Raw genomic sequence first — 19,425 nt, 5'->3', positions numbered from 1 at the left:
GCAGCTCCAAAGGGAACAAGTTCAGGACTGCTTGCTGTTAGCTGAGAAAAGGTAACTTGTAAAGGGCAAATGCCATTCTAAGAGTTTGCTTTCTTCTCTCCCATGAATATATGCAGGCCTTCACAGCTGCCTCCCCTCTTGCCATTTGTGACTTACCTCATCTTCAGAGGAAAGTTACTCAAAACAACATAAAATGAAAAATCAAAATTCACACCTAGAACAAGATCTAAGCTGTCTCTACCACCAAATCTTCAGCTGTTCTCAGCACATATGGAATCCCTGAAGCAGAAGACAGAAAGCACCGATACAGATCAACAGAAATTTTCTCTGGGGAATGCCAGTTCCAGTCCAAGTGAAAGTGTCTTGCACACATTAGGGAAAGATTCTTTCCAGGAACTGCATGATAAGTTAATGCACTACACATTCAAACCTGCTGCAAAGAGAGCATTCAGGTACGTACCAGCCTCAAGAAAATCCAAGGCACAGGCTAAGAAAACAGCAGAGCAAGCTTGTTGCTGTAGCTGAGTGTCCACAATTTCTTTTAAGTGCTATAGTAAAGGTATTAGAGCAAAAATGTTCCAACCTGGCAACAGTTTTACTGTGACATCTCTCAAAGTCAGAATTGGTACCATGGTAACAAAGACCAGTGAAATGTCAAAAAGAACAGGCCAGATACACCACCTGGTATTTTGGCTAGTCAGAATAAAGAAGCAGCAGCTCAGCCATGCAACCTTCTTTATAAACACAGGAGTTAAAGCAGAACAGTGAATGCCAAAAAGAAAGTGAATTTTCACCAAAATAATACCTATTGACATGCCTACATTGGTATGCCATGAGGTCCTCAAGATCCCAGTAAAAATGAAGAGGAGTTGCCTAGCTGAGGATAACGAAAATCTGACACAAGTATGATCATGTTTCCTACAAGCAGAAGGCAGATCAAATGCATGAGGAGCAGACCTCACAGAGAAAGGGAACAGGAACAGCCCGAACAAATAAGGCCCAGTGGGGAAAAGCTCCTCATTCTGCAGGTTCTTCTTAAGCTCAAGATGTTTGAGAGCTGACTACTGACATGTCTGCCATATGTCAAGCCAACCTGACAGAGGCTCAAGATACAGGATATAATTGCCAAAACTGCAGGTCTCATAGAGTTTTGTTCTGAGTGAACTCATGGGTGAGACAAATGGGTGAAGTCCACCGTACCTTTTCTGTAGCCAATGTAAACGTGGCTGTCAGAGAGTCCAGACATGAATTAATGCTGCTTGCCAATGAGCACCACTACTGACTGCTTCCTTCTGGTCACAGGAAGCTGCCAACTTCATTAAGATAAACTAATAAAACTAACCTCATAATCTTAATGAATTAAGAATTAATTACTCATTTATTTGTAGAATCCATACTATAAATCATTAGGAAAGAAAGACTTAGTTGCAACAAAAGTCTATCCTGCCAACAGGAGTACCAGAGCAGAATTATTTTATCTGTATGACAACAAAGTGTCCCAGCTGAAACCATGGTTCTCTACACTGCATAACTACCTACAGGGGAAGAGGTAGATTCTGTACTGCATGATACTGAATTTAATTAAATGAGATAAACAAAAGTGAGATGGAAGGCATATTATTATCCTTGCTTCAAAAATACAGAGCTACAAAACTGAGAGCAAAGCAGACAAGGGCACACGGTGAGAATCTGTATTAAGAACAGGGAAGTGAACTTAGAGATCACCCTAAATGTCCTCAGTTTTCAGCACCAAAAGCTGTTTCACAAGGTAACAGCTAAAATAAAACAATATCTTTATTTTAATGAGGATTGTCAAGTGAATGGTTTTAGGACACCAACTTTAACTACCAATGGATTAGATATGTGCATGGAAATGTAGTTGAAATTTAGGACAACACAGATAAAAGGTTCTTAACCAGCTTCCAGTTACATCATGAACCACATTACACAATTTCATACATTGAATTTCATATTTAAAAAGGCTCTTTCACTTTTCCATTTTCCTTTACTCTGCTCCATCCTTCTCCACTGTCATTCTGGCTTAAATGCAACTGCTCTAATAATTCTGAATTCCCCACTTATTTCAGTGTTTTATTCAATTTACAGCAATGTGGTTTTGTGTCAATACTGTACTGTAGCACCATAGCTCTTCTTGTTCTGAGTTGTTCATTTGTTAGTACTTACATACATTTCATAACTCTGCTCAGCTTTCATTTCACAAACAACCCAAGCTTTTACTCTGCTCTCATAAAGCTGCTTACTTATTCTTATCAGCCACTTTCCTAAGTGCAGATACAGCATTTGGATTTCTTCTCCAGTCACATAAGACCATTTTGACTTGACTTGCTGCAAATCTTTGGTGTGAGGCATGAGACTGACAATTTAAATGCTGTTTCTTTCCTAACACAGGCCTGTCAATCACTTGGTCCCTTCAAGCTGGAGGGATGCCATCAGCCTTGGCTGGAGTAATTTCTATTCTGTGCTTGTAATCCTTTTAGCCACCTCGCTTTGCCTTGTCTCCACAGATAATGTGAGCATTATTACTGGAAACTTAGTAAAAGTGTTAATCTAGCCCTATAGTTCCCCATAATCTAGAGGTTATTCTTACTTTTCACATTTATCCTTACAATTCACATTGTGGTATAATTTCCTCTTTCCTTTTATATAATTTCTGAAGTTTGATTTGATAATACACCAAAATTCTCTTTGCCCAATCTCTACTATTGCTTTGAAAATGTATCCTGATCAGGACATACCTTAGGTCTCAGTATCTTGTCCAGTAATGTTTTAACACCTCCATTTGCCAGCACTCTCACTGGAAATACCTTTGTTAACCCAGGGTCCAATTTATTTACAGCTTTGGCATCCTACTCACAAGAACAGCCCTGTTGTATCACAGTTTGAGCACAATGACTGAAGCTAAAGAAATAAAAAAACCTCACAATATGGAGTTCTCAAATACTCTGAAGTTTTAGTCCACAGTTCATATAAAATCAAGATTATTAAGTAATACTGGCCTTGAAAAGTAAAATCAGAAGCACACCAAGCACAGCCTAAGGGATTGAAAGCAAAGTGATATCAAATAAGGGCTGCCATTTCTGCTATCAAACAGTCAACACTTAGCTGCTCGTCCAAGCTATCATAGCACTTGTTTGCTGTAGCTACTCAGTGACTGCAAAAGTACCTTTTCTGCACAGTTCTGCCCTCAGGCTTCTTCCTTCCTCTCTCTCTTTACAGAGATACTGAACACTGTCCTTTTCTGACAAAGCTCCCTGTATGATCTCATCCTGTCGTCCCCTTGTCTGGCCTCAGCTTGGCCTCCTGACAAAAGCAAAACTAGAAAAGTAGCTACAAGAGCAGTGAAGTTCAGTAGCTCGATAAAGTATCTTATTTAAAAAAAAATTCAGAACAGAAAATTGATCCCTCTCTTTCTCTTCCCCCTCCTCCTTTTTTCTTTTTCTTTCAATAAACACTTTAATTAGAGAACTCTTCTTTATTTGAGTACCAAATGACTTAAAATCTTCTACAGGAAGGACAAAAGCATCAGATATGCTCAGAAAAAGTCCAAGCAAACACTATTCAGAGAGAAAGGCTCCAGGTTTAAGGAAGAAAAGCCAGAATGCATAAACACCTATGCACTCACATACTAAGAGCAACTCAGGCTACTGCAGTCTGGAAGCAAATGAGCAGGCAGCCAACCTGCTGGGTCATTCCCTATAGGTGTCACAACAAGGCAAAGGAATTTGCAGTGGAAGGTCTGGGGAGCAGCTGTCACCAAAAGAGACACATATATTTTTAAAGGCTTTGTCATTTGTCTTCAGGGTGGGAAATGCTGTGTTTGACCTCCTGCTGAGGCAGCTCCCCTGTTGCAGCAGCATGGGCTAGAAGAATAGAAGGCAGCAGCTATTATTTCAGGTACAAACACCAGAAAGCAGAGACAAAAGGCACAGTCATTAAATCGTCATTTCTATTTAAAAAAAACCCTAACACATGGCAACTTATTAATACTTTCCATGCTGCATGAACCTCCCCCCTAGGCAGTCTCCAAAATAATTTGTATTAGCTAATTGCTAACTATCTCAATGACCAAGTAAAACAACACCAAAAAGCACATCAAACACTGTCTGGGCAATACCAAACAATCCTGGATGGGAGAAGCCAAGGAACTGACAGCTCTTGGTCTGGTGCCCTGCCTTTCCCCAGCTGAGGCTGTGCCACCTGAAAAGCTGATCACCCTGCAGCAGCCTCCTGTCCCTCCCTGCTGCCCCCATGTTTGCCTGGACTCTGATCTGCCATCTGCACTCCTTCCCAGCTTAGCAGGGAGCCACCACTACCACAGCTCGAACCAGCTGGGATGAAACATTGTGAGGCCATTTCCAAGAACCAAGGGGTGGTTTTCCCACAGAGTGGAGCCAGTTTGGCAGCTGGCTGCTCTGCCCCCTAGCCTCAGGCTCCAGCTCACTTCCATCAGGGGTGAGACCCTCAGGCACTGCCATGGGGACCCCGATTCTGCTGAGGCTCGGCAGAGACACAGCTCAGGGAGCACTCAAACAGCAGAGAAGCCATACCAGCAAAAGCTCTTCTGCCAGAGAAATCCCTGAACAAATTTAGGGTGGGAATTGCAGGAGAACAGGAGCAGGACTATTGATCGCACTGGTTCAGCAGACCTGAGGGGCACTGGGCTGGAGGGATGCACCTGCTCCACACACAGCAGAGCTGCAAAGCCTGCCAGCCACCACTGCCAGGCCACTCCAGGCTCCCAGCCTGCAGCACATCAGTCAACAAGCCTTGTCCCAAGATGTAAGGAGGTTCTAACAGTGGATGGCCTTTGAAAGGATTTGGTGCAATTATTTTCCCCGATGTTCACCTACTCAAATATGTTTTAATTAGAAAGTCTTTATTTCTCCTAGCATTTAGAGAACGTCAGACACTAAACAACGTGGATTAAAAATGTTTCCAGAGTGATCCCACTGGCAGCATTAAATTCATACTTGGAGGAATGAATGCAAACCATTGTAAATTCCCCTTAAGCCTGGAGGAAGGGAAAAACAAATTCTTATTCATTAAAATTAATGCCATTTGATATCTACATCAGGGGATTTCTGCAGGAATGTGACTGGAAGCAGTGTTGAAGGTGTCTTTCATTAGATGCAAAAGAAAACAGGAGTTTCTCAAAACAACATGCAAGCATCCCTGACAACAACTTAAGCAAATCACAAAATGCAGCTTTCAATGATGCACACTCTCTACAAGAAAAGCAAAGGACAATATCAACATTTTTTACAAAAACTGAATGAAGGAGCAGAACCACTGCTGCATTAGAAATCACCAAATGTTAATGCACTCTGATGTGGAAAACAACTCTATTAAAAATGTCTCTATGTTCTGAAATGACCTCACATTTGTAATCCCAGCCTTTCAAGCTGCCTAGTCAATGATGTAGGTCTCGGAGCTCATATGTGATATGACATCCTTAGAGTAGGGGCTGTATGTGACATTTCACAAAATACGTTATGGTATGCCCCAAAATATGAGTATTTAACACAGACAGTAAGAGCACAAAAACAACAGTGTAGATGGGCATGATGAAACCCCAGGAAGACCTGGTGAAACAACTGTACACAAAGTAAAACTAAAGGAGTTGTGAAACCAAATATATTAGATCATTGAAAATAAATTACATATATATACAACTGGGAAATAAGAAGCAAAGCAAAGAACTGAGAAGGGTTTTGGAATATACTGAGAAAAGACCACATGATTTACCAGCTTTCCTAGTATTCTGTCAATTAAAAAGCAAAAGACTGAACTCTGTACTGAGTGCTAAGATTAAAAAATACCCTCACATATAGTCCTCAACAAAGCAATTACTGATAGAAATCAAACACTGGCATTGGGCTTCTCTAGACCATGATGACTGACCAGCAGTTTTCATGACTACTCTCTCAGTGAGCCCTAAAGGAAAAGGATTGTAACATCTGACTCTCAACCTCGCCTCTAGAAACACACTGATAGAGAGACACGTCAGGAAGAATTAGTGAGAGAAGGGGAATAGCTATAATTTTAAAGAAAATTTAATGCTGTCATAGCTGGAAAGCCTCCCTTGATAGGCTTAAAAAAAAAAAAAAACAACAAGCAACCAAGAAGAGATGTGATAACTAACTAATGGATAAACTTAATAGGAAGTCAGTAAAAAGAGACATTGTGCTTGGTCAACGGAACATTTTATCCTCCACACAGTTTTCCTGGATGAAAATCAGACAGTTTATTCAACATTTAGTAAGATTAATGGTCCCTTCCCATACAAAAAAATAAAACAGTAAGTCCAGTGAACATGCTTTGATGTAAAAGCCACTTTTTGCTTGAGGAACTGCTTAGAACACTTAGGACAAAAGGTAGCCATGAGTAAAGAAGTTTGGAGCTGATAAAAACTGAAAAGAAACATGAAAAGAAATATTAACATCCAATCTGTTGGCTAAAAGTCACTGTTTTGGAAGAAGGCAACCTTTTCTGATGTTCCAAAATGGGGACTGCATGCCAGTTTAGTACTAAGCAGGAAAGTTATCCACACTCAGTCTGGAGTGGAACAATTGTCTTCCTGTTTTCCAAGCCAGTGCACATTATGTTGACATTCATCAGCTAAGAAAAGGAGAATCAGAATTAAATGCTCCAGTTAAATTGAACATGTGAGAAGCAGGAAGACCCTTAAGTGCATTTTCTGCATCTCTAAAAGGAGCAATGGCAATACATCACGATCAAATATTGCTACTTGATCAGAGACCTGTAACAGATTATTGCTGTAAAATACTGGAAAAATGGCTACTTCATACTACATCTATAGAATTGCTACCTATTCTTGGCCAAAAATTCTAATGCTAAGGACTATATGTACATGAAACCATGGTACTTATCTGCACAGGCATATGAAGTCAAGGAGTACAAGTTTTGCAATAGATACACCAGAGAGTGCAGAATGGATGTGAAAGATTTAGAGGTTGACACATGACAGAAAATCAATGGTTTACCAAGACAGAGGGGTCTGAGCATGTTCATTCTCACCATGAAATTACTAAACATCTCTGCTTCAGGAAGCAGCATTTCATCCATGAGATCAAATAGGGCAACAAACAGCACTAGCTGGGGAAAATATAAATTTCCAAAGTCATGTACCCTCAGAAGAGCATGCTATTGAAATGCTAAAAGCAGCAGAACTATAAGCACTGAATGTGTGTTTGCTTTTGGTTTTGTTTTTTTACAGCAGGTAGTATTTTTTACAGAATATGATCATCTGAGAATCAACAATACATCAAATAAAGGCTTTTCCTACCAGCTGATTTTGGAGTGAATTTGTCCCTGTTGGCTGCACATACTGCCAGTAGCCTGTATCCAAGATCCAAGTCAAATCCTTGCTGAGCTGCCACTCGACTAACCACCTGCAGAGGGAAAGAGAGAAAGCTTCGTTAGGGGTTACTTGAGCTCTTGACAAAATGACATTAACCTGCTTATCAGCACTAATGTTAGACATCTGAATTTGCTGCAACAGCACGGTACAAACATGGTGCTCCCCATTAGTTTCCGACACAAGCACAGCAAAGTGAACACAGGAGCATTCTGGCGATCCAATTATTTGACCACCTGTCGGAACAAAGGACTAGTAGCTTCATGAAAATTGGAGAGACAAAAGCCAGAAGAAATAATGGAAGAGCAATGTATGTAAAGATTGTATAGAATACACCTTACTGTACTTGAGAGGTGAGGATGAGAAATCCTCAGTCTCTCTCTGCTGTACAGCTCCTGGCCCTGCTCCCAAGGGCAGTGCCTGGGTCCTCTAGGTTAAAATGCCTGCTTCACACTGCTGGGCAGGGCTGTCCTCCACTGTGCTCAGCGTCACAGCTGCTGAATTCCAACAATACTGTATTGGGAAGCACATTTGCTGCAGTTTTAGAATAAATAGGTCTGTACAAGAAGCATTTGCTTAATGTTAAATTAGGGAAAGACTGTTGTTGTTGTTGACTGATCTAGAAGAAGTAGCAAAACCAGGCAAATTGAAGACTGGAGTTGAGGACGACAAGCTGTTTCTCCTAGCCAGCAACTCAGCTATCAGCCAAGAACATATCCTCTTTAAAATCTGCATAGTACAAACACAATACCACAGTCATTCTGCCAAATGATGCTAAAGTTATACACAGCACAGCTTTTCTATTGCCTTCCAGTGGCACATGATGACTTCAGACTCAGAGGCACAGATAAAACAGATTATTCTTAACAGTGCCATTACTTCTTTGCATTAAAACAATGGTGAAGGAACTGCACAAGAAACAGAACACCATTTCCTGAGGCAAAAGAAAGTCCCTATCTTTAATAGCTCACAGTACAAGAAAATAACCTTTTCCCACCGTTTCTTCATCTGAAAGCTTCTTTTTAATAAATTACACTGCAATTATCTGTGTCCAGGACTGCAAAAAGCAACAGTACAGAACACAGTGAAGGACTAACATATGTGATAACTTACAAACATTATTCTATACTTTTTCCAATATATCCACTTTTCCTAATTAAGAACCAAATTTACTTCTTAAAAAAGAATTAACATGAATGAAGTTTCCAGGTAGATTTTTTGTTCTGTTGCTCCTACTAATTTAAAAATTAGACATTCATAAGGTTTAATCAATGGGAATGCTCCCTCCCAAAATTTAACCCTTCCAACCTCAAAACTGAGAAGAGAGCTTCAGGGAAAAGAAACAAAAATTGAGGAAAATCAGTACAGTAATACAGACCTACTGTTTTATCACATTTATGTAAAATTACAACTTTTAGATAGAAAATTTAAAAGAAACAAAGGACAAGAAATCATGCAATTATTTTTGATAAACAAAAATCCATTTCCAACTTGGCAGCCTCTAATCCTTTACACTTAGAAGTCCAGTTGTACCCTGGTTAAGACTCTGGGTCCAATCTTGCAAAAATAAGAAAAAAAATTAAACTACTAATAATAGTAATAATAATCAATAAAACCCCACCCATAAAACCATTCAAAACCAGCAAAACAAGAGGAGAATATGATATGACATGTTTCATGCTAAATTAGCAATAGGAGTGAAGACTGGTGGGCTGCCATGAGATCTGGAAAACACTTACACACTTGGAAATCTGCTTCCCTTTTCTACTTCCAGTATCACTGTACTTCAGCCACCCACAAGTAGATATTGGGGGGGATGAGAAGAAAACAGACAAAAAGCTCTTCTAAGAAACCCAGAACAACACCTTGCAAAAGGTTCCTGAGGACACTGTCTCATTAATGTACAAACATTATTTAAACTCCTTTAGCCATCATCTATTCCACCATCACAGAGGAATAGATTTCAGGGTGCCAATCCGGTCTGTAAAACAATGGAGAAAGGGCCCTCCCATTTTCTGTTCTGAAAAAACATACAATCATTAAAACATTTATTTTAAAACTGGACAGGAATGAAGGTAGATACACCTGCTCATCAGTGAGCACAGGTAACTCAGGAAATGCACTGGCTGCCTATATGCTCAATTCACTTTAAAACACAAAACTACAAATCCTCAGACTCTCCTAGCAAGACACCAAATCACTACTCTCAACTGACATCTTGCTAATTATGGAAAAAATCTACAAAGTAACTCAGGAAACAGAGAGAACTGTAAACCCCACAAAAGCCAAGTTGTGCTTGCACTGTCTTCACTGCAAAGCCTTGGTCAGTGCAGTCCTAACCACAGGCTGATCCCTAACTTTTTACACTGCCACATCACATCAGTTTCCTTCTCTTAATTTCCCCTGCCAGAGAAGCAGTGCCATGAAGCTCAGAGGGAAGGAAAGCAGAGCTTTCCAGGTGCCAGAGTGTGACCCAAGGCTGACCAGACCACACCACACCCCAATGGCACAGCATGGCCTGGCAGCACCCACCTCACAGGCAGCAGCTGAGACAGTGCCTCAGCAAACACCACACAAGGACTGAGCACGAGAAGGCAGAACCTGAACTTGACAGTGTGCACAAGTCAGCCAGGCAAACTGTTACTTCTTCAAGCAAAGTGTAGGGAAAACAAATTGGAAATTTGTTTTAGAAAAACCAAAAAAATCTAAATTGGAAAGAAAGTGCTTCCACTGACAAACTGCACAAAAAGTCCCTTCTTCCTCTCAAAAGACCAACAAAACCCACAGAAACTTAATAGAAAGCAGATATTCCTAATAAAGTTTCTGTTTTGCCAAGAGTAATTTTCCACCTACAGTTTTCTTGTATGCACTCCATTAAATGCAGAAAGAGGGTCTATCAAACAAACTGGTGGACCTGTGCTCAAGAGGGCTTTCTCTGGTCCCTTCTGCCTCAGCTTGGTCAGCATGAATAGGACAGTGCACATCTATTTCCTTTACAAGGAATGGTTATGTCAACTATGATAAGTGCTTACAGCATTGCAGAAAGAACTCACAGTTGAACACATGGTGCCAGCTGCATGTTGTCTGAAGTTTTGAACAAGGCTTACAAGTATTTGCATTGACTGTATTTCAAGTTTTCCTTTCACCTTTGACAGGTTAAAGACTTACTTTTATTTCAAAATTAAGGTCAGTGGAACAGATCATACATCCCCCTCCCAAGACCCTGTTTCAGGTTGTCTACAATTCATGTCAGACATTGCTCACTTGGTGCTTGTCAAACTTTCCTTGGTATGCAAGGGACCCCCTGGCTTTTTAAACAGACACTGAGAATACTCAGGAACAAGATGACAAATGCATCATAGGAGCATGATCCACAAACTGCAAAGAAATAGCTACAAGACATTTGGTAAGTTTAATATATTCAGGTCAGCAGACTCTGATGAAATTTACCTTTGAGTGTCTCAAAGGAACTTGCCTGGACAAACAGTGTAACTGCTAATATTATCTTCAAAAATTCATTCAAGACAGAAAGCTTGGAGATATACCAAATCTGGTTTTAAGACCCTAAAAGGTGACTCTCAGAAAGTACAGATATCTAGACAGACAGCAAAACAAAGTATTAAAGAAATATTAGATGAACAATACAGAATATCATCATGAATCCATCAGCACCATGCACTTTCCTTCTTTGACAAGTTACCATATCCTAACTTTAATACGTCTTTCGACACTGCCTTATGTAACACTGTTGTAACAATGGAATACAGCCCAGATGACAGAAGTACAAATTTTACTCAGATTATTAATTATTAGTCCTTTGTCAAATCAAAACTTGTGCCTGTTACAGGTAGTTTCTATGTATTTAGTCCTGACTTGGACAATGGCAGAGTTAGCTGCAAAACCTCTAGGTGGTTTTGCAGGCACAAGAGTCTACAAACACTTAACAGGAAAGGGTAAGAGTTTAAAATTATCATTATAACCCAGAAAAATTTGCAAAAAGATACACATGAAATACTACAGATCAGAAAGAAAAATTAAATGTCTAAATAAAAAATTAGGAACAGATGTTCATCTTTTCAGTATATATGTGACTCACTGGAAAAATGTTTGAGGTATTAAAAATCATCAGGCACTGACCTACCTATCATTCTCTGGATTTTGGAGGGTAAGGGGATTTATAGTGGACTATCTGTATCACATCCTGGCTTGGAGAAAAGGAGTAGACAGCATGGTCCCTTAGGTCTGTCCCAAGCCAAAGCTCAGTGATTCCAGACACCTGCTGCTGACTGGAGCCATCCAGCTCAGTCTGAACCCTGTCCCAGGAATTCTACCACATTTGAAACCTCCTGTGATTTCAGTCTTATTCAGGTACCAGCACAGATCAGATGGGATCAAGGCAACAATTTCAACAATCCATTAAATGTGATTATACCATTTGCATATATACTCAAACTACAAACTTAAATCCAGCATATGAGCAGAAATTCAGACAACGTATAGATGGCACCACTTGTTCAACCATGACTTCATTCTGCAATGCTGTAAGAACTTATCTTACTTGACCTAACCATACATAACGTAGCATTCCATTGAAAAGTATTGCAATTAAAACAAAAAAGCCAAACAGCCAGTCCACAATCATAAATTGAGATCATCATCCTTTATCATAGGTGAGAGAGGTGCTTGGCCAGCTCAAGGTTCAACACCTAATATTTCTCTATGTTAGTTTACAGTAACATTCTAGACAGCTAGACTTTATAAACGCTAGCTTACTTCCTACACACACTTGCAACATCTAGCTTTTATTTAAATTTAGATATGGCACTAACAGCTATTTTAAGCTGTCTTTAAAGGAACATATACCCTATCAGCAAACAAACATTATTATAACATCAACTGCCAGTAAGAAAATCTGATCACTCCAAACCTCTGAAATCTTTAATCTGAATAATTCAGATAAACAGCATTCAAAAAGGAGACATTGCATTCACTGTGTGTGACTCAGCTCTGCAGAGTTCCAGATGTCTGAACTCTCAGGGTCATTGACAGTGAGGAGAAAATGATGAGAGTGTGGCTTTAATTACATGAAAAGCAGACAAATATGGCTACCAGCATATTTTCTCTGCTGAATTTACCTGCAATACTTCCCCCCTGCCTCCTTTCTCCTTTTGCAAGGCTAAGGAGCTTCTCCACGGAGCTTCACTCCCTGCCCTGCTTGTCATCACCCCACGAAGTACTGGAACAATGCAGCTCTCAACCTAACAGCCCTGTTAATCAAGAGAGCTACATGACTGCTTATTTCTAAACTCCCTTCCCATTATGTTGCACTTTCAATGAAACTCTTAACTAGCAGCAGTCAAGAGCACTCCCCCCTGCTGGCATCAGAATGAATTTTACCAATTCAATTTGCTGGTTGCTCAAAACTAAAAATGCCAGCTGATTGCTAGTTCAGACGGCTCCGTGTTCAGCCACTTGTGCATACTTGAAATTATCTGAATGCAGTTTGAAGACGACAGCAGAAATTTTGTAATTAGAATTCTGCAATGTAGATGGTAATTTTTCCCCCTCAGTAACACACAAAGATCAGATAAACAGGAAGCAAATTGAGGAATTTTGCAACATGAATAGTGATCTGCCTCAAACAGGGGGAAAAAAAAAAAGGTAGGAAAAGAAGGAAGAAATCTGTGATCTGAAGTTCTGATCTGATGAGACTCTTACACTCCAGTTGCAGAAGGGCTGCCTCAACAACAGAGACAATCAAAGCAAGTCAGGGAAGTTAATATATCATTAAGTAGCTTCTTGCCTTTGACGTTTGAAAACAGACATTTAAGCAGGTTCTGCAAACGTAAGAGACTTTACAGAATCCTTGCATTCAAATTAGAGTTCTCTTAAAAATTATTTCCCACTCTATAAGGTGGATAAGGGCCATATTTTCAAAGTAAAACAAGCCAGTATGCCTGCATGCACTTCCTGACGCTTCCTGCAAAGGTGACGTAAATCATGCAGAAGAAGGGTGTCTCCTCCTTTACATCCTCTTCCTCTCTGCATGGCTCCAACAACCACAAACATCGAAGAGAAGGTCACTATACTCAACCCTCTCCACTGAAAATTGTCCCAAAGGAAAAGAGGCTGGGATTGTAATTAAAGCCGCTGATCACTGGGTCACTGCAACACTGTTGTCACCTGAGTCCTGGCACACTCCGAGCACGGATTTGCATCAAACATACACCGGTCACAGAATAAAGTGACAAGGGAATTCCAAAAGCACTTCACTTTGGAGAGCAGCAGATCTCGAAGAGTTTTACATAAGCCATGACAAGAGTGACAAAGTTTCGGTGGCAGGGGCTTTAGGAGACCAGAAGTGGAAGGACAAGCAGTGACACCGAGTGCTTTGGTAGCGCTCAGAGCTGCTCTGAAGCAGAGTGTTCTGTGCCTGCCGGCTGTACCCTGGCAGTACAGCACGTACACAGCCCCGAGTGCTGTGCTGCTCGGCAAACACAAAGCTGTGTGTTTAACAGATGCCTGGAGAGGATGATGGGAGCACAGTTTCATCCACGAGAACTTTTTGCTCTGGAAGTCTTGGATACAAGGAGTAAATGTAACATTTCTAGGCTCTCAGGCAGCTGCAACCTCCCATGTTCTGGCCATAGATATGCTGAACCAACTCTTCCATCTAATTAATCACATTCAAATCCTAATCTGATTAGAAGTCTGATTTTTGGAATGTCAGAGGTTGATTTTGATTATGTACTTTTCTGCATTAAGCAGAATTAAGAATGAATCCAGGCAAGCATGAAGTCAATGCAGCAGCAGCTGCATTGCAGTCTGAGGCATCCTGTCACGGAAACTTCACATTATTCAGATATGTCATTCTTGTATTATTTTCTTTTTTAACATGTATGTCTTTTTTTTAACCAATTATGCTCTTCATAACATATCAGGCAAGCTAAAATGTATTCTTGTATTATGAAACTGAGAGCAGTTACGGTTTTTTTCTCCTTAAAATGATCTAAAATCATCTCAACAGTCTCAATTCCAGGATTTTCTGAAGAGAAATGCAATTCAAGAGATTACTGTACTATTGTATCAGTATCATTAAATAGGAACTTTTAGCAGATACTTCCATCAGTTTATCACTGATGCTTGTTATTTCAGCAACTCTCAGTAGCAGTACAGAGATGTAGTAAGAAGTGCAAGAGAACAAAAAAACTAATAGCCTTTAGATGAAGTACAGCTAGGACTACGGCTTTCTGTTTTGTTTGTTTGCTTGTTTTAATTTAGGGAGCAATATTTCTTTCACAAACATGGGCAAATCTCCCACATCTGATGACTGAGGTGGACCCAGTATTTGGAGAGGAAAATCTAGAATGTTAGGATTTGGGGGAAGACATTTTAAATTACTACTTCAATGACTATTTCAGCATAGTTTTTTGTGGATGATCTGGGCAGGAAGTCTTTGCAATTTTTGGATGCAAAGAGAGACTCAGATCCCAACCACAGTGGTTAGAGACAACAGCTTTCACTACACAAGCTCTCTTACATTCAGTGATTTGACCGCAGTTCAGGTAAGCACAGCCCACTTACCTAATTTTTTCCCACTGTCCAAAACCATTGTAGTGATGGACTTTAATTTCTTAAATTAAAGGCCCTAGGTACAGCTACAGAGTAACTGCACACAGCTTTGCTTCTCTCACTTTTTTATTTCTTGATCAGACACACTGATGAGCCCTAAAGAATGATAAACTTGGTGTTTTGTAAAGCTGAAGCACAGCAAGAGAACAAGGCAGTGCCTTTATGGTCCTTTGCTGCAGACAAGTCTGTAAATCTGTCCATTTTGCTCTCAGCTGTCTCCTCATTTCCATTTTTGCTGCAGCACCAACACAAACGTTACCCAAAGCCTTCAATGAGATAATTTACATGTTAAACTGCTTGGCAAGAGCAGACCCATGGTGGGATGAGACTACACTGAACCTGAGAAAAGATAGACATGAATGAAACAACCTGGGCCAAAGGCTGACTGAAAGTAATTTCTACTTTGAAGCATTCTTTCCTGAACAGTTTTTGACCAATATTTTGCTTTTGTCTCCCATACACAGGGACGTATTTGAATTACTGTGTCACCTTTTGCTCAACATTACTGTTAAACATGACTTTTAGTATCCACATGGACTGAGAAATGTTTAGGAGAAAAGTTAACCTGTGAGTGATTCATGTACTTTGACTTCTTTGCTGGGACTGGTATCTGATTTGGCCAAACCAGGGTTACTTTTTTAAACTGCTGTGTAGTAACTGAAGTTATTTTTTTCAGAAGACTGTAAGGTAATGCCATATATGGCACATTTTTAGAGAATTATATTCTTAAATTCATCAAGACTATCAGCCTTGCCATAATATAATCTAGTGCTAGAGTAAGAAATTTTTCAATCCTAATAAAAACACAGCTATGTCTGGTTTGTGGAAAGTGGAGGCTGTTTTCATCAGCTCCCCATAACACTATAGAAGAAGTGGCATTATATACAAACGAAAACCATATCCATTGCCATTTCAATAATTTACAGAATCAATGATTTCAATTATAATTCAGTTCCTGGCCTACAGACTGTCTATTTGATTCAAACATAACTACTGTTGAAAAATAACACCTAGTTTTTCTTGTCAAGTTAGAAGAAATTTTATTGTCTCTGAGAGAGATTATAATTTGCTTGCACAAGTTCTGTAAAAGCTGTTTAAGGGAACCTTTCCACAGCCTGTAGCTTGCAAGAAATAAAACTGAATCAAAGCTCACCCCTTTACCCCTGACTTATTATTTATCTGTTGAAATGAGTATTCTTTATAAATTTTTATTACCCACTCACTTTAGTGATTTTCTGTAATGGGTAAGCACAAAAAGTTAAGCTCTAGAATCAGTGTCCGTCAGAACTGTTTGAACATAACATCATGACACACATGCATCACATTTTGGTCAGAAGAGGCACAGCTTTTGGGGCTCAGTTAATGAAAAAATATTTTCTATTTATAGCACAAACCATTGGTGTACCCATGTATCCTTTTCTCTTCAACTGTTTGCACTGCACAGAAATACCCCAATTTTATTCATAGGCCTTGACTGCATTAGTCTAATCTCTTTATCACAAAAGGAAATTATTTAAACTCTAAATGAGTAATCATTTAAAGTATCCTTACTGAACAAATGCAAAGTATTTGACTAGTGAAACAAAGTTTGCATACCTTATTGGGAACCTCCCTGACAAAAATTTAACGTTGTATCAAATCCTGAGCTTCCTGTTGCGATAAGAAAACCATCCTTACTACATTGTATACCATGTCAACTGAGCCCATGGTAGCAAATTTAACTCCAGGGTTACAAAGTACTGCTGATATGGAAAAATTGTCTACTGCAAATAGCCAGTATGTATACTGTGCACAGATTATTCTAAAAAAAAAAAAAAAAAGGTTCACCAAGGAAAGAGAAACACCAGACATGGGTGTTGTTCAACAACTGCTGTCTAGCAAACTCATGAAATTTTCAAGCCACCAAGATTTCTCTCAGTGCTGGTATTACAATTTAAGAAAACCCTTTTCAACAGCCTATTCTATATATTATGCTATATATATTTTCTATATATTATTATCAAAACCAGTAATTCCATAAGTGAAGCTGGAAGCTCTTCTGCTATTGCCAAGCAGAATATTTCTAAGATCATTCTTCTGCATCCATTCTAAGATGGGCAGCAGGAATAAAAACATTCAGGTGGTTATAAAGTTACAAGACATTACTGACAGTCCCAACACAAAGATGGTGTGTCAGGTAAACAGAACTACTTCTAAGAACCACTTTGTAAATTAAAGCCTTATTTCAAGACTGTGAGCCTATTTGTACTTTATTAATAGGATTAAATTTAATTGGTTAATTTTTGTAAAGAACTATACGTAAGACTTAAATGATGCAAAGAATATTATACCTATTCTACCTATGTTATGCCTATCTGTGATAATCTATTAATCTGGCTATTCATACCACAGAATGACATCTGTCATTACATCTGATGCATTTCAACTCTGCAGTGTCAATGAATGGTCTGCACATTCCTGGGAGAGCCTGCCCTTCTGCATTCATGACATCCTAATAAATTTCAGTTTGGATTAGTACATATTGTGTTACCACTCATAGGACACGATCATTTCATATCCCTTGATGGCTCCAGAAACGTTTAGCATACCACTTTTTCCCTGTCAGAGAGTTAACAGAACAGAACGACATAAAAATAAAAAAATCATTCTCAATACTACAGAGGGGAAGCTTTATGAGCAAGTGAGCGTTTTTAGTATTTGTAGAACTTCCAAATCAAATATCTTAAAGAACCACACAGCTCAAATGTTGTCATGATGGTAGAGATTATTTGCTTTAAAAAGAATATCCAAAAATATGGAGATTTTAAGGGAATTTGATTTTGAAGGTCATTTCAAAGGCTGGCAAAATAAAACACTAATCCTGCTTCAGTGGTTGAATAGACTTTCATACTTATTTTTCATTTTTTCTTTTACCATAATCCTCACAAAGAAGGACACTGGTAAACCTTGTCAGCATTAAGAAAAATAGGCTCCTGATAGTACAGAAAATGCAGCTATGCAAACTAATGTTAAATTTACTCATGATATTCCAGTATTTCAGCTATTTTTTTCACTTATTTGCAACATTTTGAATTATTTCTCTGAAAACAGACTGACTTTCTATCATGTTTGTTAAATAAAAGTAGATAAATCCCTTTTCCTGCAAGGAAATGTCGAGCCTCAAAATCCACATTTGCTAAATTATGAATCAGAACACATTAATTAGAAAGAAATTATGTATGAGCAAGCTCAAATAGAAAAATAATATAAGGAGAAAAATGATTTTTAGAAATTTTTAAAAAAGAGACCTTGCCCACTGTACTGCTAATGTATTAAGAAGATACAGGAAGTACAAACCTCTTGGGATACAAGCACGCTGTTCAGTCTGTTTAATGGGAAGCAGGAAGAGGAAGAGGGATGTTCACAATAAGAAATTAAAGAATATCTTTCTTAGAGGGATTTTAAAATTAAGAACAAGAAACATATTCATTGCAGTTTATAGGCATTCTGCAAATCCTGTGTATTTATCAAACATGGAACAAGCCACCTGGTTAAGTTCCTGTGCTATTTCCTAGTCAGGAATATAATGAGATTACAACATGTGATACAGATGCTGCTGCCAGTCAGTCCTACACTGCAGATATTCTCTCCCACAGGCAGTTTGGGAAGGGGGGACATGACACCCTGTTCAGATTTCAGGGAGAAGTATGAAGCAAAGTAATACATGTGGCCAAAATACTAACAGGTTTTTTTTCTTTCATTCTTGTCAGAAGAAAAACAATATTTTCATTTCAACACACTGAAAACCATGTATTGTGTTTTACCTCACCAGTTTTCATGGAACATTTCCTGCCCACTTTCTGTACACTTTGTGAGGAGAATGAATCACTGGCAGTCAGACCTTATTTTGACCCTCCACTTGGGCAGGGTTGAAGATCTGCTCATGTAGAAAGAAAAGATTTAAACTGCAAGGAAGTTGCAGGTCAGACTCACAATATTCTAGGAGGGGCTGCAGAGAAATTCTGTGCACAGACTAATTATTCTTGAGGTGAATGTTTCTTTTCCCAAAAGCTACCCTGAGAAATGCTAGCAGAGTTTTAAAAAAAGTATAAATAAAATAGAGCTTTGGCCACATTGGACATCATGTGCATTTTCTCATAATTGATGCTACCGATAAATTTTACTTCACACCGAATTGTTAAATAGTCTATCTTTGGACTTTGTCATTTTTAACTCCCTTTGTTTTATTTTTTCTCTGATTAGAAGAATTATATGCAACTCCTATTATAATTGGATTTATTCAATCTTTTTGACATACAAATCTGAGGGATGTTATACACTGGAGCACACTAAGATGGAGCCATTCCTTAACATTTGGATTTCTGGCAGCTAAATCTCAGTCTTAATGTCTGTTT

General features: G+C 39.0%; 1 protein-coding gene across 4 annotated transcripts in view; it reads right to left on the bottom strand.

Moving 5' to 3' along the window:
• The window catches only part of ZMIZ1 (zinc finger MIZ-type containing 1), a 340,131-nt gene that overhangs the window by 119,043 nt on the left and 201,663 nt on the right, over positions 1-19,425 (bottom strand). For all 4 annotated transcript variants that reach the window (XM_033066444.2, XM_033066443.1, XM_033066447.2 and 1 more), the window contains exon 6: positions 7,328-7,433. In XM_033066444.2, coding sequence (XP_032922335.1) covers positions 7,328-7,433 — 106 coding nt within the window. The remainder of the gene's footprint in view (positions 1-7,327; positions 7,434-19,425) is intronic.

Source organism: Catharus ustulatus, chromosome 8 (assembly GCF_009819885.2).
Source record: "Catharus ustulatus isolate bCatUst1 chromosome 8, bCatUst1.pri.v2, whole genome shotgun sequence".
NCBI classification, from domain to species: domain Eukaryota; kingdom Metazoa; phylum Chordata; class Aves; order Passeriformes; family Turdidae; genus Catharus; species Catharus ustulatus.
The sequence above is the reverse complement of the archived record's forward strand: the minus strand, read 5'-3'. Positions and strand labels throughout refer to the sequence as shown.